Source organism: Chlorocebus sabaeus, chromosome 4 (assembly GCF_047675955.1).
Source record: "Chlorocebus sabaeus isolate Y175 chromosome 4, mChlSab1.0.hap1, whole genome shotgun sequence".
Lineage (NCBI taxonomy): Eukaryota > Metazoa > Chordata > Mammalia > Primates > Cercopithecidae > Chlorocebus > Chlorocebus sabaeus.
This window is the reverse complement of record NC_132907.1, coordinates 1,321,381-1,344,858: the sequence shown is the minus strand read 5'-3', so window position 1 is coordinate 1,344,858 and position 23,478 is coordinate 1,321,381. Positions and strand designations below refer to the sequence as shown.

Here is a 23,478-nt window from a genome sequence, read left to right as displayed (position 1 = left end):
TTGTGTAGGCTGGTCTCAAACTCCTAGACTCAAGCAGTCCTCCCTTGGCCTCCTAAAGTGCTGGGATTATAGGTGTGAGCCACTACGCCCCACTGGCAATGCTTCCATTTTCTTTTACCCTCATCTCTATATACATTAACACCCCTACCGCCACAGCAATCGGTTTCTAGGTTTTTGTAGTAGGACATTCTCCTGGTTTCCTCCTCTCTTAGGACCCTTTTTTTCCCCCCCCAAGACAGTCTTGCTCTGTCACCCAGGCTGGAGTGCAGTGGCATGATCTCAGCTCACTGCAACCTCTGCCTCCCGGGTTCAGGCAATTCTCCTGCCTCAGCCTCCTAAGTAGCTGGGATTACAGGCGCCCACCACCATGCCCAGCTAATTTTTGTATTTTTAGTAGAGACAGAGTTTCATCATGTATTTCACCATGTTGGCCAGGCTGGTCTCAAATTCCCGACTTCATGATCTGCCCACCTCGGCCTCCTAGAGTGCTGGGATTACAGGGGTGAGCCACGGCGCCTGGCCTAGGACCTTTGTTTTTTAAGTCTGTTTCTCAATCCTCTATATGTTGAAATGCTGAAGTGCTCAGTGCCTGTTTTCTGCTCTGTTTTCCTCATTCTCTTCATTTCCTCCTAAGATGATTTCATTAAGTTTGAAGACTTTCAATACCCAATATATATACTGCTAATTTCTAAATTTATAACTCTAGCCCCAACTAACCTCTGACAACCACACTCTTACATATAACTATCTATAGACATCTATCTCCACTTGGATATAGACATCTTGGATAGACATCTTCCAAATTGAGTCTATGTAAGACAGAATTCCTGATCCTCTTCTCCCCCTTAAACCTACTTCTTTTCTATCCCTCCCCATCTCAGTCAATGGCACAATATCCATTCAGTTGCTCAGTCAAAAACCTAGCTATAATCACAGATTCCGTTCTTCCCCTCATTGTCTCCCTACACCCAACCATTAGCGAGCCTTACCACAAAATATTAGGCTCTTTAAGTAGTCTCTCTCCTCTACTCCTGCCCCTCCAAGCCATTCTTGCCATGGAAGTCTGAGTGATCTTATCAAACTGATAAATCAGATGACATCATATCTTTGTTTAAAACTATAATGAGTTCCCATCTTACTCAAAATAAAACCTCAGTTTCTTGACCATTGGCCTAAAAATATTCTCTGGGATTTAACCTCTGCCTCCCTCTTCCATCTGCTCTGGCCTTCTCTGTCTTGAGCCCACCTACAAGTGCTGACTCATCTTCTTGTCTTTCACACAGCAGTTCAGTTACAATACGGCCATCTGAGAAATAGTTCCTTGGTCTCCACTCAAAGTGGATGATCCCTCCCCAGCTCCTTTGGTCTCCACTCAAAGTAGATGATCCTTCCCCAGCTCCTTTCAGCATCCCACTGTCCTGAAATGGTCTCACGAATAAGCTCCATGAGGACAGGATTTCTACTGGGGTCACTTCGGGATTCCAGCATTTAAAACAGTGTCTGGTACACTGTAGATACTTAATACATTGAATTGAATGAATGAATGTTGAGCTTGAACCAAACATCCAAATGTCAAGCTGGAAACATTATTCAACTTTATCTAGTTTCTGATTGTTAAAATTTAGTTTTTTCATAAAAAGTCATTCTAAGAAAAAAAGGTTTTATTAATACATAACCAGTTTAATAATAAACAGCAATGAACAAATTTCCTGGTGGATGTTAAGCACTTTTAAATTTAGGTACAAATTTCACTGGGAGCCAACATCTTAGTTTATTTTAAAAACCTACTACTTTGATGAATTAATAATGTCCACAGGGTTCTACAAACTACTGTGTAAGTAACAGGTAAGCAAATTATCTCTACTGGCACAGGCAAAGCCTGATTATTTTAGGTAACTTGTTTCCCAACTAGTTTGTCTGGGACAGAATAAGCAATTTTGGGATGATTTGTGTATCTTGCTGCTCTTTTTCTTTTTCTCTGGTGCTTATTTTTGGTCAGTTTTATTAGAGCAAAGTCATGTTATTTTTCTTGTTAGCTGCTAGCAATGTTCAGGAAAGGGAATTTAGGTATAATCAGTTTATGTCAAAGTTCTGAAATGCCTGATATCTTCCTTGTGAGTTTAAATTAGATCGTGCACGTGAAATGCCTAGCACTGTGCCTGGCACATAGTATATGCTCAAAAAGTGGTAGACGTTGTTAGCCTTTCTATCTGTGTTTTCACGAGGCTAGTGGTTTCAGCTCATATATTAGAATCATTAGGGCCATATACAATATGAGTGCCTAGGCCCCACCTTCAGATACTTGGCTTTTGTTGGTCTCAGGTGGAGTTCAGGCACTGGCATGTTTTAAAAGCTACCCAAGGGGATTCTAATATGTTACCAGGATGAGATGATGCTCTAGATTCTATCAAATGATCAACACTAGTAACTCTCATGCCTCACTTGCTTGGGGGTAAATATCTACACTTTCAGATATATACATACACACACACATACACCTATATAGATATCTATATGTGTACATATAATCACATAACTACTGCCATATATCAATAGTAGTCTATGTGTGAATTGCCTCTGTAGTCATTTTGTCCTCTCTGTTATCAAACCGATGTAATTCACAACCGTTCAGGAGATACAGTTACCAAATGTTTTGTGATTTGTAACCTGACTCTCACTGCTTCTCCAAATATCAAACTGGGCCGGGCGCGGTGGCTCAAGCCTGTAATCCCAGCACTTTGGGAGGCCGAGACGGGCGGATCACGAGGTCAGGAGATCGAGACCATCCTGGCTAACATGGTGAAACCCCGTCTCTACTAAAAAATACAAAAAACTAGCCGGGCGTGGTGGCGGGCGCCTGTAGTCCCAGCTACTCCGAGGCTGAGGCAGGAGAATGGCGTGAACCCGGGAGGCGGAGCTTACAGTGAGCCGAGATCGCGCCACTGCCCTCCAGCCTGGGTGACACAGCGAGACTCCGTCTCAAAAAAAAAAAACAAAAAAAAAAACAACAAATATCAAACTGAACACACACACCCTCATTCTCATTTATTCTCTCCTTTCTTTTGAGCTTGTAAAACTGCTATGTGACATATGGATTTAAATTATTTCCAAAAAGTGCTAAAGGACTTAATAAACATCCTTAAGATTGATTGAGATACCTTGGGACTGGTTAACCTGAATTGGAGCCAACGGTTTTACCCTGTCATAACATTTAGTATTATGTTGTGAATGTAAGAGATAATGGATTAAAAAAAAACTTGAAAGTGTTATTCTTTGAATAACAGATCAAAGCCTGTAGGTTTTTTTTTTTTTTTAAATGATGAAATTCAGAATAACTTCTTTGGAAATGTTATTTCTTTAGAAAAAATAAAAAAGATGGACCACCCTTTATGGTGGATCTGAATGTTCATAAACATTTATGACAGATGGATAGAAGGAAGAAAGAAAAAATATATAGGAGGTTACAGCCTAACAAACCACTGACTTTAAAAAACAATGGCCCACTTTTTTACATGTAAGCTTGTGATAAGGCATGGGATCACTGCTAACACATTACAATTTCATATGCTTTTATGCAGACAAGCGACTGATCTTGGTACACTCAGTGGCAGAAAAAGACAGAGTAATAAGGGCAGCACCAAGTATGTGGGGCAAGATACATTTTAAACTATTTACTAGGCAAAAATGTTCTGTCTTATACCAATCAAAGGCCAACAGAATACACTGCACAATTTCACCGACAATAACCAATACAAATTAAGGCAATACTTTAGTGTATTCAGGACTAAAAACAGATAACAAACACTTCTTACTTTCTTCTTAATGGAATTTGAGAACAAAATTTGTTGGTCCCAAATAAAGACAATGCTCACATTTCAACTAGTTTTTAATTAAGTGCTTAAAATAAGATGATTTAACTTAATATTCACGAGTTGTATTTCACATGCCACTGATCAAAATAATCCTAAAATTTCTCTATCTCAATAATAATGATAATAATGACAACAACTTTTTTTAAATGAACATTTTAACAAGAAGGTAAGAGGAAGGACCTTTCTCCAGCTGTCCTCACCTGTTGCAGAATTGCTCCCAGAGAGTTCTTGTCTTTTTGATTGACACCATCTTTCTGGAGTCTAGCAAGTAGCTCGGGTTTCTTGTAGGCCTTCAGGGCCAGTAAGTGAATCACCCTGTCCCTGTATGGCCTCTGAGAGACGCTGCTGCTGCTGCTGTGTGTCTTTCGAATTGTATTTGCAGGGTTCATGGGGGTTGACCTTTTCCTCTCAGGAACTGTATCTGAAACAGCTTGAGGTGCTTTCCGAATTTGCACTCTTTTCCCTAAAGTCCAGTGGAAAGGACATTGTTACACATTTGTGGGTTACAATATGAGCATCTCAGTTTCCACAATTCTGATTTAGGTACCTCTTCATTTCTAGAGGAAATAATAAAGGCCACTTTATTTCAATCTTTAAGAAGGCATGCAAACAGAAAGCATTTTAAATAAATGGCCTAAAATTTGAATTAGAAATCATTTTAATAAAATCATTTCTTGGAAATAATATGTATTATGCATGTATTTTGGTGATTTCCCTACAGAAAGATAATAACTAGTAACACAAACTGTAACCACAGACTTGATAACTTCTATCTTAAATAAATATATGCCATTTCTGAAAAGCAAACTATAATACAGTGAACATGGTGAAATGTCAGAAATACCTGTCAGACCTCTCTAAGAACACATTCTTGGCTGAGCATTATGTTAGTAATTTCACACGTTCAGAAGTCACAAAGAGGCGGGGAGGTCAACGTCATGAGGCATCCATTAGTGATATTCTTTTTTTTTTTTTTACAGGCCACGACAAGTTTTAGGATTCATAAAACAAAACTATGAACCAACCAGCCAACCAATCTCAGAGGGCACAAACAAATCTCTCCTCTGCAGTGCTGAGACTACACATGTGAGTTAGAGAAACGGAAAATGGTACAAAGGAGGCCTTCACACCATTCTCACATGGGCCAGTGCTGTTCATGTGGTTAACCCATTTGCTGTTTAGACTGAACACTGACACTTGGCAAGTGGCTACTTCTAGAACATGTGTGGGCTGAGGTGAACTGGGTATTATGTGTATGTGTGAAGCTATCCAGACATGCCTGGTCACTGACAATCCCAGTAACCATTCCTTGCTGAAGGGACAAAAAGTAGCATGAAACTGTGTGAGATTCTCATTTTATGATTTTACAGGTGGAATCTTTTAGCTTGTTTAGGACACACCAAGCCCCAACTCTATGCCCTCTGGTTAAAGAAGGGGAAGAATTTGTAATGACATACAACATGGACAACTGAATTAGGAACAAGACTAACAACTAGAAATAATGGGTGGGTAAAAGCAGCTCCTATAAGCTGTGGTCTGGGGTGAAAACAGCTCACTGGGGCGGGAGCTTTACTGAGTAGTAATTCTGTCCATGCTGGGCTCCCCAGGCCCGGTCCGAAGGCCTGTGTGTTTTCATTCCCTCCCACCTCCAGTAAGGGAAAAAAGATGAATGCTCTCAACCTGAAACCTTTATTGGCTGGTATGTTTCTTTACTATCTGTACAAAACCAATTGCAAATATCAAACTATTACACTACTAAGGAACTCAGCATTAAGGGGACACTGCCTAATGATAAGAAAAACTTAAGTTATAATTAGAGTTTTAGAGATAGATTTAGATTGGGGTTTCTGTATTTTTCTTAAATTAGAGACAGCTGGATCAACGTCAGCTGGATACTTATGCACCAATTTTGTGGGGGACACTGTGCTAAGAGCTGCATACATATTATCTCATTAGGTCTCACAATAACCTGAAAAGGCAGGTATCGTCCCCTTTCACAGATGAGAAAACTGAGGCTTTTAATGGGATATGCTCAAAGGGTAAAGTCCTCACTTAGCATTTGGGAGGTTCTGTGATTTGATTAATACCTAATTTTCCTGCCTGTAAGTCTTTGTGGGAAAGGTTTTATAAACAAATGCCTAATGTTTGCTGTTGCTTTGTGTTAGGCTATAAGCTCTATGAGGGCAGGGCAGTGGCTGCTTTGTCCACTAGCATACCTTGAAACAATATTTGATGACTAAATGAATGACAGCAAGAGAGCAAGTAAGTAGAGGAGCAGGAATCAACACAGTCCATATTTCCCCACATTGCCAGGCTGCCAGAGTGTGAATACACACTGAAATTTCTAATGTGGCATGGGGAAACCATGTAATCCAGCATTTCCCAGTTGCAACAGGGTTAACAAATATTATTTCCTATTAAAATTTTAAGGAATACTATTTTTTAAAAATAGAGTCAAGGTCACAAGTTTAGAAAATGCTATAAATTCCACACTCCCTCCCCCTTAACAAGTCTTGCAAAAAAGAAGTTTGTTTAACTCTTCTCCAAACCAAGCTAACAGAGAAGCCCTTCTTTCTGTCTGGGAAGGGGGATGGGCAGAGAATTGTTTTGTTTGTTAGCTAAGCTACACACACTAGGACTGGTCATTTAGGATGAATTCAAGTGGCAAGGCAAATAAAAATAAAAAGAGAAAAAAAGTAACAGTACTTTTTCAGGTGCCCTACCTCCTCTGTACCTCTGATTCACCTCTGATCCTTGTCTCAGGAGGTCTCCAAGGTCTACTGGGTTTATGCCCATGCTTGCCCAAAGCAGGTATGGAGAAAACAGATCAGGGAGGCTAACTTTGCCCTTAAAAGGGATGTAAGTATGATGTTTGGCAAGAAAGTAAGAGCCTGATCGAGAGAAGACAGAACTGGAGTCTTACTTGGGGCCCATTGCTAGACTGTCATCTCCCCATGAATCCCCTACCCCCAAAACACTCACTTTGTCCTTTACCTCATTTTTCTTTTAGACAGCTAGTTAGGGGTACCTCATATTTCATTCAAATACTTGAAATAACAACTCAGCCACACTGGACCACTGAATGACACTCAAAGATCACTTGTTCACTACCTCCCTATCTCTTCTGTGCCTGTTCAACAAGGAAGGAATCCTCTGGTTTAAGGAAAGACAGGCTACAGGTGAAGAAAACATCAGTGATAAAGGTACTTACAGAATTGAGATGCTAAAAGAAAAAATGAAAAAGTAAAGCAAGAAAATGTCAGGTTCAAAGTGGGCAGAAGAAAGGATTTATTTTTTATATTTATCTCAGAAAAAGCCATTTTAATAAAACCTATGGGAGAACCTAATTCTCTTCCCAGACCCAAATGCTAATCAATTCCCTGGGCTCTTTATATAAACAGTAGCAGTGGCTCCGGGAGGGTTGGGTAATCTGGGACTACAACTAAATTGTTGTTTCATAACAAGGAGTCCAATTCTAGCTTCTTCATTTAATAAAGTTGGCAAAAGTATTTGCCCCTCAGTCTAATAGCTGTGAGTAAACAGTCTGAAAGGAAGATGTTAAAACGTCCATCACAAAGAGAGAAGGGACTGCAGCCACCTTCTGCAGTTGTTTTTCCATTCTGTAAACCTGACCAGAAGCCCTGGCAACACAGACCCAAGGCTTTAAAAACACATCTGCAGGCTCATGACAATGACATGACTCTGTCATGGTTAACTACATAATCCATTGCAAGGGAAATCTCCACCACTTGGCATTTGTGACTACTTTTTCAAAAAGTTTACTACCAAAATATATATACCGAACATTCACAAAATGTTAGCACTATAAAGGACCTTAGATCTTGTCTAGTTCAAATACCCACCTTTTTTTTTTTTTTTTTGTCATATTGAGAAAAGTAAGATGTTAAATGATTTGTCTGTCTGTCATAAAAAATAAGGAGGTTTCGGAGCTTGCAGTGAGCTGAGATCCGGCCACTACACTCCAGCCTGGGCGACAGAGCGAGACTCCGTCTCAAAAAAAAAAAAAAAAGGAGGTTTGTTCACAAAGGGTAGAAATTGAAAAAAATACTAAAGAGGGTGGGCTGGAAGTTGGAAAAATTGGAAACAGAATCCTAGAAATTAGACTGGTTATTTTGTATACCTAAATAAGTATTAGTACATATAAAAATTCATAATTTAAGACACTTTCAGAATTTAGGCAGAAGTCAGTGAGCAGACTTAAAATATTGGTGAACTAGAAGCAGTGGTGATTAGTGATTTTTTTTTTAACAAAGGAGAGGAATTATAACAATACAACATAGTTTACCACTGATATAAATGTCATGACTACAAGTAAAAATATTACTTGAAGATAATGTTTTCTAGGTTAAAGCCTTTCCTGCTCCTCTCTAGGCAAATAGGTTTTGGTTTCTTCTGCCCACAAGAGGGTTGCAGAAACTCATATTCCTGGGTGATTAGGCCAGGTGACACCTAGGAACACAGTCTTCACTGCCTCGAACTGGCCTTCCTCCCTAGTCTAGCTGTCAGGTGGCATCATGCTACCACCATGCCACAGTGGGGTCAGCATTATTCTCACTGGTCTTCTACCCAGGCCTACATTGTTGAAAGAAACCTTATCATGCAGGTACCTCTAAGCTGGCATAGGTGAACTTTTGGTGTCATTTTATGTGATATAGTCTATTATTAATTAAAGGGGTATATCTTACTGTCTTAAGAAAAGCACAGAACTTGTTAATGAGATCATACTCATATAATTTGCTATTTGCTGATACCAACAATTTGGTATGTAAAATACAGAGAGAATCATAACATTCTTCATAGGGTGATTATGAGATTCCAATGAGTAACTACATGTGAGTGCTAACCAGTGCCTTGCGCACAGCAAGCACTCAATAAGTGCTGGGTTTTATTAGTATTGAAGAGTGATTGCTATTTTAAAGAAATGAATGAATCAGACAGTTTTGAGACACCGAAAGAGGCAGAAAGATACAGACTGAGCTGCCTGGAAGGAAAACAATACATGGGAAAGGGCTAGCAATGGATAAGGTTAAAAGAAAAAGATCAAAACATGACCTAACAAAATACAGTAAAAAAAATCAAAACAGACAACAAAAAAGCCAATCAGGATACTTGAATCCATTGCTCCCCTTTATTCAGAAATGATCACTTTTTTTTTTTTTTTTTTTTTTGAGATGGAGTTTTGCTCTGTCGCCAGGTTGGAGTGCAGGGGCACGATCTCGGCTCACTGTAACCTCCACCTCCTGGATTCAAGTGATACTCCTGCCTCAGCCTCCCACTTAGCTGAGATTACAGGTGCACGCCATCATGGCCAGTTAATTGATTTTTGTATTTTTAGTAGAGACAGGGTTTCATCATGTTGGCCAGGATGGTCTCGATCTCTTGACCTCGTGATCCGCCCGCTTCGGCTTCCCAAAGTGCTGAGATTACAGGTGTGAGGCATCGCACCCAGCCTTGCTCAGACTTTTAAGAGTAGTGTGGCCAGTTTTGAACTCTGAGGTGAAGAATTGGAGGCAGTCCAGAGGAGAGCAATACAATAATTAAAGGGTTGGGATACAGGCCATACTAAGAAAAGATAAAAGGAGCTGGGGTTATTTGACCTAGAGAATAAAAGGCTGAGGAGGTTAATGACAAGATTTATGACCACATAAGAACACTGCTGTGATGGTGAGTGGTTAGGACACTGAGGACAAAGCAAAGAAGAAAAGGCCTACAGAGTGTCCGGATTGGCAGAGATTGCCACAGGCCTCTGCAGGGCGGAGGAGGGTGTATAGAGGGAGGCCAGCTCTTCTTAGGAGAGGGGAGGTGTAATTTGGTTCACATGTAAACTCTGATAACCTCAAATTTCCTGTGGTCACCTCCAAAATGTATGTAAATTATTTGTAGTACCTAAAAGAAACCTTACAAGTTCTAAAATTCCCAGTAACATTAGGAAGTATGTGGACTGTGGGATTTTGGGTGTTGAAGTCTGTTGTGTAAAGCTATAAACAAACTGTACCTGACTCTTTGAAAACAAACAAAAACACATGAACACAGACGACACCCAAGGACCATTCAATGGAAAAGTGCAGTCATCATCACTGATTTTCAAGCTTTGGAATAAATCAAGGGGAGGATTTTTTGTTTTTTTCAGCTAGTTATATTGGGAAGGAAAAAATTGTTTTGATGGTTTCAGTCTTCTATTGCTTTGTCAAACACAACAATTTGCCTCACTGTTTATAAAATGGTGGTACTGGGTGGTTTCCATCTTGGAAAACAGTATTTTCCAAGCAACAGGGGTAGATCATTCATAGTTTGTGCTTAAATGTAAGTGTGGTAGATCTTGTGTGTTTTAAAAAACAATTTGAGATTTAGTCTACTAGCCCAGAAAATTAATTAAGTTACTTTTGAGGATGAAGGAGAAAGAAAGGAGGCTGGAAGTTGCTACCTCACTCAGCAGGAGAGAGAAGGTGAAAAGTCTCATTGCTAGTAACTTACTGAGCAGGGAACTAGGCCCCATGGGTACAGATATCTGGGGAGGGGATGAATTGTTGTTAAACCAAACTAAATGTATCTAAGCTAAGCACCAAGCCCCAGGAGCACTGTCTTTGTTTCAAAGAAGTACTTATTAAAGACACTACAGGAGCTTCTCAAAGCTGAATGTACTGTAGCTGGATCAGTAATGGGAAAACACAGAAGTAGAATGAAGCCAAACCTTGGAAAGATGCTAGTTAAGGGACTTGATTCTTCAAGAGACTTTTTGTGAGCGTTTCAGTTTCCAAATTAATATCCTTTCATCATTTACTATAGAGTGACCTGTGTTATTAAATTGACCAAGGACTCAAAGAGTTCCTCCTCACTCTTGATAATTCTATTACTGTTAATAGTCACCATGAATTGACTCCTTAAAGTTTGTTCAGGTCACTGCTCACAAAGGAGAGATTCATCTTGCAAGTCTCGTCTCACTTCCCTTCAATCTGATAGACCCTTGAGTGAGCTAATGATAAAAATGATGGGGGTTGGATAGGGTCTTAATTAACGGATAGATGAGGATGAGGATCACAACTGAGGAACCAAAGAGACATCACTCTAATGTTCTGTTGTAATGCTTTGCTATAAGCACATTTTATATTTTTGTAATGAAAAATCCTTGTTGTACAAAGATGCTCTGAAAATGTAAGCAAAGTCTACAACAATGAGATTATCAACCCATAAATTCTACTAACAGATTTTACCATAAAAATAGCCCTACAAAAAGGCAAAACAAGAACCATAGTATCCATCACTGAAATTGCATCATCTAGTGACAAAGAAAATACAACGGTACCACGATTGCAACTTCACGCAGTAATGTGACCAGATCCCAGTACTATAAAATAATAGTAAGTAGCCAACAGAAGATTCAGGATTTAGGAAAGTCACAGAACTTTAAAATATGCTCTTCAATTTACCGGCAGTCTGAAGAGTACAAATAACTTTGTTTTCCTCACCATGTTATCCAAAATGTTCTGAAAACTAGCTTCTGTATTTTCATAAGTTAATATTACTGGTATTTACCTATGGTGATCTTGAATTATTCCAATCAATCAGCAAGAGGAAGAAAGGTATCTCTACAAACCTACATATGGTCCACCGGGTTTGATAACTTTTGTGCTTCGGTTGCGGGATTCCTCCTCTGCCTGGGTCATTCTTTCTCGTGTCATCTGATACGAGTCGTTTGTTGCACACACTGTAATTTTATCTTGTATAAATCCCAGGCAATTGAGCTGGGAGGCTCCAGAGCTGTCAAGTAAGTCAGTGGCTTTGTTAGACATGACCTTCATTTTGTACAATGAAGACAAACAAGAATTATATAATCCTAAAATCAACAGCCCAAATAAGTTTGCAATCCTAAAATAACTAATATTAATTTTTAGATGCAAATGTTATTTAAAATACCTAAGATCCTCCTCTTCACATCACTCTTTTTCATATTCTTTATATAATGGACGAAGTGAGCTCTCAGAGACCAAATCCATACAATTTTGAAAAAGAAAAAAAATCAGTATTTGGAGCGAGACCAGAGTTCCGATGGACATCGTAGTTCTATACTGTTAACTATTTTAAAGAATTATCTAACACTGATATGAGGAAAGTTAAAAAGTTTACTTTTAGTAAAGCCACAATATACGTGCTTTGGACTGATTAGTTGAAATGGACTCACCACACAGTCTTTATTTTAAATAGGGTATTTTAAGGCTAAAATACTGACAAACATTAAAGCTTACTTTAATATTATTAGTCCAAAAAGTTCCTAAAAATTTGCAGAATTTGCATTTACTTTGTTAAATCTCTATAGCAAATGTTGAAGAAAACACAGGGCAAATGATTTTTATAGTAATTTTTTTTTTTTCAGTCGGGGCACGGTAGCTCACGCCTGTAATCCCAACACTTTGGGAGGCCAATGCAGGTGGATTGCTTGAGTTCAGGAGTTTGAGACCAGCCTGGGCAACATGGAGAAACCCTATCTCTACAAAAACTAACTGGGCATGGTGGCGTGTCCCTGAAGTTCCAGCTATTCAGGAGACTGAAGTGGGAGAGTCTCTTGACCCCAGGAGGTGAAGGTTGCAGTGAGCCGAGATGGCGCCACTGCACTCCAGCCTGGGCAACAGAATAAGACCCCATCTCAAAAAAAAAAAAAAAAGAAAAAGAAAAAAAAGAAAAAAACTTTTATTGAAATAATCATGAATATTAACATGGACCTAGAAGATGGCTCTGTTTCAAAATAACATGCTAATATTAGGGGGATCATAGTCACAGTCATAACTGGTATTTTATAAAGAAATTGCTATGGCCTGAAAACAAACTGGAATATAAAACTAATGAAAGTGACACTACAGCTCTGATCATCTATTTCCAAACTTAATTATAAGTAACTGTGTTAGAATATAAAAGAAATAAGGGTTGATAATTTTTTTTTTTTTTTGAGACAGTCTCACTCTGTTGCCAGGCTGGAGTGCAGTGGTGCAATCTCGGCTCACTGCAACCTCTACCTCCCGGGTTTAAGTGATTCTCCTGCCTCAGCCTCCCAAGTAGCTGGGACTACAGGCGCATGCCACCATGCCCAGCAAATTTTTGTTTTTTTAGTAAAGATGGGGTTTCACCATGTTGGCCAGGATGGTCTTGATCTCTTGACCTCGTGAACACTCACCTTGGTCTCCCAAAGCGCTGGTATTACAAGCGTGAGCCACTGCACCTGGCTGATAAAATCTTCATAAATTGCTAATAACTGTCTTTACAAATGGTATTTAAAAAAAACAAACCAGTTAATTCATCTCATAAATATTCATTGGGCAGGGACTGCATGCCTAGCAATGTGTGAGGCACAGAGGTTGTGACAGGAACTAACAGTTGTGGTCCCTCCTTCAAGGGTGACAAGGATGGGCAAACTGGAAATCACAACACAGTGTGACAAATTCCAGGGAGCAGAGGACTCCCAGAAAGGTAATCTCACCTGGACTTCACAGAGAAAGTGATGCCTGAGGTGATCTAGAAAGATGACTGGGCAAGGGGGAAGAAGAATGAAAATGTTCCGGGAGGACAACTAATCTGTGCAGGCCTAGGAAGAGCAGAAAGAAGGTTTTCAAATTGTCCAAAGGACGCTGGGAAGGACAATTAGAGCTGAGGCTGAAGAGGGAATGAGAAATATATCACAAAGGGCTCTGAGGGTCATGTGTTACAGGTTTTGGACCTTATTCAAAGGATAACGAGAGGCTGAAATCGGGAGAGAACATAACTCATCTGTATTGCAGAAAGCTCAATCTGGATGGAGGACAGATTGAGAGAAAGGGGGACACCAGAAGGAAAGCAGAGAGGCTAGCTGGGATGCTAGTGAAGGATTACAGGCAAGAAGTGATGGCGTGAACCAGAATAGGGCAGTGAGAATGTATAGTAGTACACAGCTTCTAGAGATAGTGAGGAGGTGGAAGTGACAAAACTTGGTCAGTAGTTAGCCACGGTCAGAGACAGGTGGGGGAAAAAGTTAAAGATCATGCCCAGGTTACTAAGTATATGGAAGCTGCTATGTACTGAAACACTGAACACAAGATGATGGACAGGTTGGGAGATAGGCCTGGGACAAAGAAATTAAGTTCAGTGTTGGAGATGGAGACTTTGAAGGAATGAGGAGAGAAGGGGTCTCAGGAGGGAAGCAACTGTGAAGAACACTAGTTTTAAGCAAAAGGAAGAAAAGAAGACCACATGAGACTGAAAAGTCACAGCTATAGAGGTAGGAAGGAAACTAGAAGAGTACCATGTAACGTAAGCCACTGGAACAGACGCTTTAAGCAGGAGAGAGTGGTCAACAGTGTGCAACACTGGCATCAAGTCCAGAATAATAAGGAACCAATAATGCATCCACTGGATTTTGGGGGCAGGGAGGTCACAGCTCCCTTGGGGAAGCAGTTTCAGTGGAATGGTGGGCACTGAAGCCAGACTTTGGGTTAAGAAGTGAATGTAAGAGAGGTTGTTTTTGTTTTTTTATTTTCTTTTTTAATAAGATAGATTTGAGCATGTTTGCATGCCAAAGAGGGGAAAAAAACCACTGAGAGAGAAATGCTGAGAGAGGAGAAGGTCATCCTCAGAGGAAGTGGGAGAGAGCAGGGACAGTGGGAGAAAATGACTGCAATAGAGTGAAGGTCTGGTGGCAGAAAGTTTGTATTTCAACATCTCTTCCTATTATTTACTAAGTAATTTACATAGTGAGAATAAGCTGAAGATACTGCCACTCATGCAAAGTCAGAAAACAGATCTTTATGCAAAACAAATGGAGCTAAACCCTGTAGGCAAGAAGGTACTCTCTAGAATTATTCACTCATCCCTTCTGAACGGAGTTACCCTGAAAGTTTAAATGTTTTAGACAAATGTATATAAATGTTCCCCTAGTCTTTCTCTAGCCTAGCTCACCGTTTCCTTCGCTTAAGTGTGAATTATTATACACTATAGGTCCCAGACTATATATTTTTCACTAAGCCTGAAAATGGGTAGATTTAAGGAATTTTTGAAAGGCAATTTTGACTGTGAGATTGATTTCATTTTACATATGAGAAAAGTGAGAATCAAGGAAGTTTAAAAATATAGAGAAGAAGACTAATTTGTATTTGTAGAACATTTATTTACTGAGCATCTGTTTTTACCCTTTTATCTCCAGGTTGAGTCAATAAGCATGTATTTTGAGCTCAGTCGGCAGTGTGAAACTAGAAAGAGGGCGTAAGAAAGCCTCTGACCTTGAAGAGCATGTGCTGTGGTCACAGAGAAAAGATCCATAAGGAAAATGGAAATCAAATTGAATGGAAAAGGTGGAGCCAGATTATGGACAGGTCAGCCTGCCAGGCTGCGAAGTGAAAACCGAAGAACAAAAGCCAGTGCTTTTGTTTTCCTAGTGGCAGACTTCAATTTATACCCTTATCACTCATTTTATAAAGCACCTTGGATTAAACAGAGGGGATACATTTGCCCCAATATTCTCACAATAAGTGTTTCTATTCTCTTACTGCATCATATATAGTTTTGTAAGTAACCTTAAATCCTTTTCCAAACAAGGAAGGTAGAAATAACCACACAGGGTATTTATAATATAACAGTAAAGCCATATTACTTACGATGATATGAATGGTTTTGAAGAGAGAATTAAGCTCCTTAATAAAATTCCTAAGTGGACACTGTTCAATTTGTTATCAAAATGTGCTCACTATAATAAAACAACAATCTAGAGACAAGCACCACAATTAAAAATTAGTGTACCATGTAGTGTATAAACAATACTGGGGTGGGAGTTAGAAGAACGCAGTTCTCATTTTGCCTAGCCAGCTATGTAACTCTGGATTAGTTACCTGTGAAATGAAGGGATTGACTCACATAATCACTAAGGACCCTTACACTTGGTGATTCTATAATCTATCACAGTGCTGATCAATAGAACATTTTGCAACAGTGAAAATGTTATATAACTGTGCTGCCCACTATGATAGCCACATGTAGCTACTGAGACCATAAAATGTGGTTAGTCTGAATGTGTAATGACATTTTAAATTTTATTTAATTTTTTATCAGGTAAAATGTAAATAGCCAATGTGGCCAGTGGCCACCACAGTGGACAGCACAGAAAAGTCTATATAATCTACAATACAGCCATTTATACCAAAACATTTAAGTCTGAAGGTGGGTAATTTTCAGAAAGCAAATTGAATATATACTTGGGGAAAATGACACATTAACAAAAAGTTACTTAGTCACCTTAAATGGGAGGATAAATGTAAAACTCTGTCAGTGTCTTATTTTGTATCTCTGCCTCCTGTACCTGCTGGAAACATAACTTTCCTTCTTTTCCTCCACATTGAGAAAGTACTTCCACAGTTTCAAGTACTGCACAGATAAATCGCAGAGATATGCTGGTCTAGGATACCTGGGGCTAATGTCAAAACCTTACATGATGAGGAAATAAGAGAGACCCTAACCTCCCTTGTCTCATATCCAGGGGCAGAACAAACTCCTTCTGCTCAAGGGCCTTTTTAATCAGAAACAACCAAAGCAATGAAGAGTGAAACAAGTGGCTTATTGTTTACAGAGGATCTAAGTAGATAAGCGTTCCATGGTACCCTAGGGTGTGTACATTCTTCTCTTCCTTCCTCCTTTTTTTTTTTTTAAGAAGAAGAGACTGCTTTACTGGGTTAATTTCTGGTTTCCATGCAGCTGTAGAATAAAGATGTTTAAAAATCTACTTTCTACCTTAGAACATGGCTTGAACAGGGAAGAAGGAAGAGAAGCATGCAAGATGGGTATTTTTAACTTCTTTACTCTGGAGTGTGAGCCTCAAATATGCTATAAGATTCTTGCTTAAATTCAATGAATTAAATGTTTCTCAAAAAATCCTCAAATTGCCTTTAGTTTTTAAAAACTGCATTTTTCATAGGTAAAAAATATCTTCTATACCTTAAAAGCCCCATTAGACCAAAAATCTTTGAACTGTTGTGATTATATCCCCATTACAAATGAAATTTCTATTATACAGTAGGTGCTTAATATTTTTCAGATAAATGAGCTCTGTAATTCAATTTAATACACATTTATGGATGACTACTGTGTACTTTATTGTTTAATTTTCTAAAACCATCTTAAAAAATTTTTCCCCTTTGGTGTACCTTGAAAAGTACCTACCTGGAGAATGTTTGCTGGATGCAGTCAAAGCTGCCCTGAGGGTTGTCTTTGCCCACATTTGACAAATAGAAGTTAAAGTTATGAACTTCATTGAGGGGATCATTTTTGGGAATTTTGACAAGCTAAAATGGGGGGAAAAGAGAGAAATGCCTCAAATTATAAATTTGCCATAGAAAAGTCTTAAGACTGACTTACTGGTTTTTCTAGTGAAAATATTTTAGACCGAAGTCCTTTTGATATATACATCCTCACAGCATTTAAATGACCAAACAATTCAAGGAATCTGGCAAACGTGCCTATAACTCACCAGATTCTTATTTCCATTTTCTACGTTTAAGTGTCAGTAATCACTTCTGCTCAAAAGTTTCTGTTAGTTTATAAGAGGAACCCTTTTCATTTCAAAGTAGCAAATGGTTACAGTTCCTATGAAAGAGTTATTAGTGAATTTGTAAAAAGCTCTTCCTCTTTTGAGCTATACAAGTTTTGTCTGGCTTACATGACCCCATTCTAAATAGCTTATATATATTGAAGCAGTCTCTGAGATAGAGTCCATATCCGAATCTTTGGCTCCTTTAAGAAAAAAACACATTTCATTTTAATTCCTGCTTCTTGGAGTAGTATTTTTGAACAAGAGTAACAGCATAAGGTTAATGCCATAATTACATTCACAGGTAAAAACTGCTGCCCTAAGATTCCATTATACATCCTCATGTTTACAGAAACAGGGTCTGCAGCCTATAGAGATGATTCTGTAGGTCACTCCCAGGCTGAGCCCCAGGCAACACTGTGGAAGAGGCAGATGTATTTTCTTTTTTGTTGTTTTTAAATTTTTTATTTTTATTTATTTATTTATTTTTGAGATAGAGTCTCGCTCTGTTGCCCAGACTGGACTGCAGTGGCATGATCTTGGCTCACTGCAACCTCCGCCTCCTGAGTAGCTGGTATTACAGATGCCCGCCACCATGCCCGGCTAATTTTTTTCTATTTTTAGTAGAGACGGGGTTTCACCACAGGCAGATGCATTTTCTACATTCTTGTTCAAGGGCTGGCTTCCCTACTAGATGGGAAGTCCCAGGAGCAAAGGGACAGAGTTGTTAAAGACCACTGAGGTCCTGCATTGGCCACATTGCCTGATACACAGTAGGGGCTCAAAAAAGGTGTGTACAATTGGAATCTTTTGTCCTTCAACTGCTCCACTCTTCCTAATGTCTGAAACCTTTCCTCCTTTGGGTCTGCATGCTGTTAGGTGATATTAAAAAAAAAAAAAGGGATTAGTTGGCAAGAATGTGAAATACGACTTCAGCTCCCAAACATACAGTCTTAGTAATTTAGTGACAAGTAGGGAAGGGAAAAGTGTTTTATAATCCTCATTCTCCAAAAAATCTGTCCTTTCCATTATAAGCTGAAGACTCAGCGCTAACTTGCTGCTTAGTGTGTATGCACACACACTCATGAATGGGCACAGGCATGGGCACAGGCATATATGATTCCTGCCCTTGCTCTGCCCTGCAAGACAACCTGCAACCTCTGACTTGCTCAATCTAAAAGTCTCCCAAACCTTGACCTACAGGAAAGAAGTGCAGCCACCAACTCCTGCCCTCCCTTCCTCCCAACCCTGGAAAAAAGGTAAAAAGAAAGAAAGGTAAGAAGGGAGACAATTTGTAGTATCTGGTACATAGTAGCCATATAATATTTGTTGAAGGAATAAATGAACAGGAAGAAATAAGTCAAAGAAAAATTTTTTTTCAAAGGAGATTCAGAAAACTTGTGTAGAGCTTTAAAAGGTCAAATTTCACCAAAGATACTATAGATAGGTAATACTCCATAGAGCCTCCATCATCCATGAATTTAAACTATCTTTGACTCCCTATTTTAAGTAAGAGCCAACTTCTGGCACAAGTTTCTGTGTTTTTACCTATTTTATAAATATCTTTTGAGGACAATAACGTTACTCTTTAATTCCCAAAAGCTTCCCCAGTTCTAAAGTGCTGTAACTTTGTGAACAAGTCTTAATTTACTCTGTAGGTAGGTACTTATCAGGCTGTCTTATTGGGTGTACATACTCAGCACCTAGTTGGCATACATATATTGGCAACTTCTTAATCCTATAGCAGTAGAGGTAAGCAGGAGCCAAAGGAATGCTTGCGTCAGGCACAAGAGAACATAAGTCTACCTGTATACTGGTAGAACAGTATTCACTAATGCCTGCTTTTGTTTTTCTGGGAAGAGCAGGGTTCTGCTGACAGAGAAGGGATATGCCTAGATAGGTAAGGAAGGTGTGGACACCTGAATGAAATCCCCTCCCTAGGCATGACTCATTTAACTTCCATCTTTTCCTCTAACCCTTCATCTAGATCTGTATAACCTGGTTGGAGAAATTTTTAAAGTGGTTTCTAACCATATGGTTTTAAAAACCATAAAGAGGTTTCATCTCCATATGGTATTTCGTCTTCCTATGAGGCTCCAGCATCGGTTTAGACCTAAAGTTTACCCTACTGCATAGCTCAGGTTTGGGAATATAGTAGCACTTCCATACCTATCACAGAACAGAAGACCATCCCATCTGGGAGACTCTAAATTGCATTTTTTTTTTTTTTTGAGACATAATCTCTCTCTGTCGCCCAGGCTGGAGTGCAGTGGCACCATCTCGGCTCACTGCAAGCTCCGCCTCCCGGGTTCACACCATGCTCCTGCCTCAGCCTCCCAAACAGCTGGGATTACAGGCGCCGGCACCACGCCCGGCTAATTTTTTGTATTTTTAGTAGAGACAGGGTTTCACTGTGTTAGCCAGGATGATCTCGATCTCCTGACCTCGTGATCTGCCCGCCTCGGCCTCCCAAAATGCTGGGATTACAGGCATAAGCCACTGCGACCGGACTAAATTGCATTTTTAAAAGGTTGAATTGTACAGTTTTTTTCGCCCTATTTTTCAAGAGTGATTAGAGTCTGTACTCAAATTCTGCAAATAGGCAGTGTTCTTTTAGTGAAAACTTTTAACTTAATGGCTGGAGTCCTTCAGTTCAAATGTCCACTAAACAGAGTGTTACAGAAAGCTCTTAACAAACCTTTGGGTTACTTAAATGTAGCTTTTTCCTGTCTCATCCTCCAAACCATCCGATCTTAACTTCTTAAGTAACATTTATGCTTTTTAAGGTAAAATAATTATCTTTCTATGCATTTTTTTTCTCTTAAACCATTATAGTCTGGCCTGATGGTAGACACAGAAGACTTTCATATTCTTGTTTTTTAAAAGTCTCTTCAGTAGGAAAAAAGCCACAGATTTAAAAAATATGATCATGACCAGAATAGAATCAGCTTAAAAAGAAACAAAGTTTTTAAAAAATCATAATCCATGCTATGTACTCACCAAAGTGTTTTGAAACTTGTGTTACACATAGATATTAGAACAGTGGTTCTTAACAAGGGGCAATTTTGTCCCCCAGAGGACATCTGGTCTGTGAGGGTGCTACAGGCATGTAGTGGGAGGCCAGAGATACTGCCAAACACCCTACACTGCACAGGACATTCCCTCCAATTACGCAGTACAAAATATCAATTCGGCCAAGGCTGAGAAATTTTGGATTATAAACAGAAATAGGTCATCTCCTTAGAAAAGAAGTCACAGGCTGGGTGTGGTGACTCACACCTGTTATCCCAGCACTTTGGGAGGCTGAGGTGGGAGGATCACTTGAACCTGGGAGTTTGAGACCAGCCCAGGCAACATAGTGAGACCCTACCTCTATAAAAATAAAAATAAAGTGAAAAAAAAAGAAGTCAGAATTCTGACTTCACTGGTTTCTGAAAATCAATGAATAAGTGGAGAGAAATGGCATATATAAAGAAATATATAAATATATTTATCCCAAATATATATTTAAATAAATATATTTACCCTAAATATATTTATTTAGGGTACCCTAAAATAAATACCCATTTTATTTCAAATGAAAGGATCTATTTTAACTTATTTGAAATACTTATTCTACTTTTATAATTTCCAATCAGGAGGAATTGAAAAGCAAAGATAAGCAGCACACATGGGCCATATTTAAAGAATATTTAGCTATAGAAAGAATGTGAAGATTAAGTTCCTACTGCAAATAAACTTCTGCACATTCTTCTAAGTACCACGAAGCCAGCAAATAAACAAATGGCTTAATGGGCATTATTTAAAAATACTTTTATTGTAACACCTACTCTGGTTATTTTTTTTTAAAAAAGGTCTTAAAAATATAACATTATGAACAAACTCAAAATAAGAAAAGACGATTTGAAGATAATGAAAGTGAATCTTGGTAGAATGACACTCTCTGAGAATTCTGTTCCCCTATTAAGCTCTAAAAGCCTCTGGCAATAACAAGTAGAAAAAAGTAGCGTAGTTTTCAGCTTAAAAAAATACAGAGTAATTTATCCGCGGAGTGCTTTCAATCCCTACCATTTTTCCTTGTTCTTACCATATGCCATACACAATTAAGATTCTCAGACTGCTAAAGATCAGTAACAAACCACCTCTGTCCTCGCCTCTGATAGCAGAACTTCTCAATAGTCTCTCGTACCCATGTGTAACACTATGGATATATTCGAGCAGTATGCAGACAGGGCAGGGGCAGGCATCAGGGCAAATAGTGTTCACTTTGGGACCAAAGGGTGACTCCTGATGCATGTCATGAGTTTCTTTCCAGCTGTGGAGCTGAAGTGGAGCTTAGAGGTTAGGGAATAAAGGGACATGGAGCCCAGGCCAATCAGAGTTCTACATTGCCTTTTCTTGGTAGTTTCAGAGCAGCATCAATGCAGATGGTATGGTCTGAGCTAATCTGAAGCTTTTCAAGAGCAAGATGTTTTCAGGCAAATTTTACATCCTTAAAATTTCAAAACGGTTTGTAGACTTAGTGCACCTAATTTTTTGAAGATGTATTAATTAGATACAAAGTTAATTGTATCAATATCCATTTCATTCTTAAGTTAATTGTATCTTAAGAATGAAATGGGTATATAAGGTAGCACTTATGTTTATGGCTGGTAAGGCTGTGTAACAATTTGGCCAATGGACAGGAAAGCAGGAGACTTATTGGAAAGAGCAGGTAATATACGACAATTAGAGCAGGTTGGTGAGAGGGAAGCTTTAGAACTAAACTATGGCAACTTCAGAGCAGACCAGAACCTGTGGGACTGTTGAAGGCCAGAGCTAGGGTGGGTCTGAGACCTTGTCTAATCTAGAGCCACTCAGACACAGTTTCAGAGGAACCCCTGTGGATATGCATCAGTCCCCTCTGATATGTAGGAGCCTATGCCACAGTGTATCTAGACAGTTCTTTATTCCAAAATGTTTATAAAACATTTTTTTTAAATACTAGCCTTCAGGTTCATGAAATACGAGGAGGAGGAAGTGAAAATATACTGACTGCTACGGTAGACCTAGGGTCCGCTTTTGAGGACTGAGGTAACCACCGCAGGAAATAAGTTTTGAGGTCTGATTTTGAAACAATATTGGAAGACTGTTCCTTTGTGAGATAGAAACTTCTCCATTTTAATTTTAGTATTTTAAGCTTTTCCTACAGGTCAGTTGGGAATAACATTTTATTTAGGGACTCACGATCTTGAATTTTTAGCTAAATGCCTTAAGAATAAAATATTATTTAAAAAGTATTAAAAGGCTGTGATTCCACACAGTTTCTTGTTCAAGATGAAGAATATAAAAATATACCACCATGTCTTGGCAACTGGAAAAGCAGATTTTAATTTTCATTCCAAAAATGAGAGACTGAAAATCAAAGGCTTAGGACCACAATCCACAACCCTCCTCCCGACCTCCTGTCTGTCTTCGATAAAAAGCTACAGAGAAAAAGTTTCAGGAAACTTTCAGACATTTATAATTAGCATAAACACTGTATACCAAGATGTGTAAGTCAAAACGTCTAATTACTCTGGGATACAAGCTCAGGCATGTGGCAATAGAATACTGTCTGAAAGGTCATTTCAACATCAAGTCACGGACGTCCTATTTACATAAGGATCTAGGGCAGAAGCACAATGTGCGCACTGCTGCAACTTTCTCATATGTGAATGCTAACATCTGCTGAAAAGCTGTTGGTACCTTTACTGCAGGTTTCCTGTCCTTGAGTCAAATACTTTCTACTCAGTATTGGATTGAGGTATACATTAGATTAAAAATAGAACCAGCAAGGGTTTTCTTCATTTATTTAAGTGTTTTGTTCTTCTGTGGAATTACAAATCATTCAAACTTACAGAACTCTTCTTTGACAGACACCTTTTCTGATAAGGTGATTGTAAACACTCAATGAAATACTCATGAACCAGCAGTACCATGGTTTGATATGACAATTCCTGGTGTTAAAGTAGACTCATATAGCCTAGCAGACCAAGATCATCTATAATTTCTTTTTTATAGATTAGG

General features: G+C 38.9%; 1 protein-coding gene across 1 annotated transcript in view; it reads right to left on the bottom strand.

Annotated features, from left to right (window-relative positions):
• ELL2 (elongation factor for RNA polymerase II 2) overlaps positions 1–23,478 on the bottom strand; it is a 76,923-nt gene that overhangs the window by 17,901 nt on the left and 35,544 nt on the right. The window contains exons 3-5 of the mRNA XM_007978973.3: positions 17,064–17,185; positions 11,488–11,651; positions 4,073–4,335 (exon numbers count right to left, since the gene is read on the bottom strand). Of these exons, the coding sequence (XP_007977164.1) occupies positions 4,073–4,335; positions 11,488–11,651; positions 17,064–17,185 (549 nt within the window). The remainder of the gene's footprint in view (positions 1–4,072; positions 4,336–11,487; positions 11,652–17,063; positions 17,186–23,478) is intronic.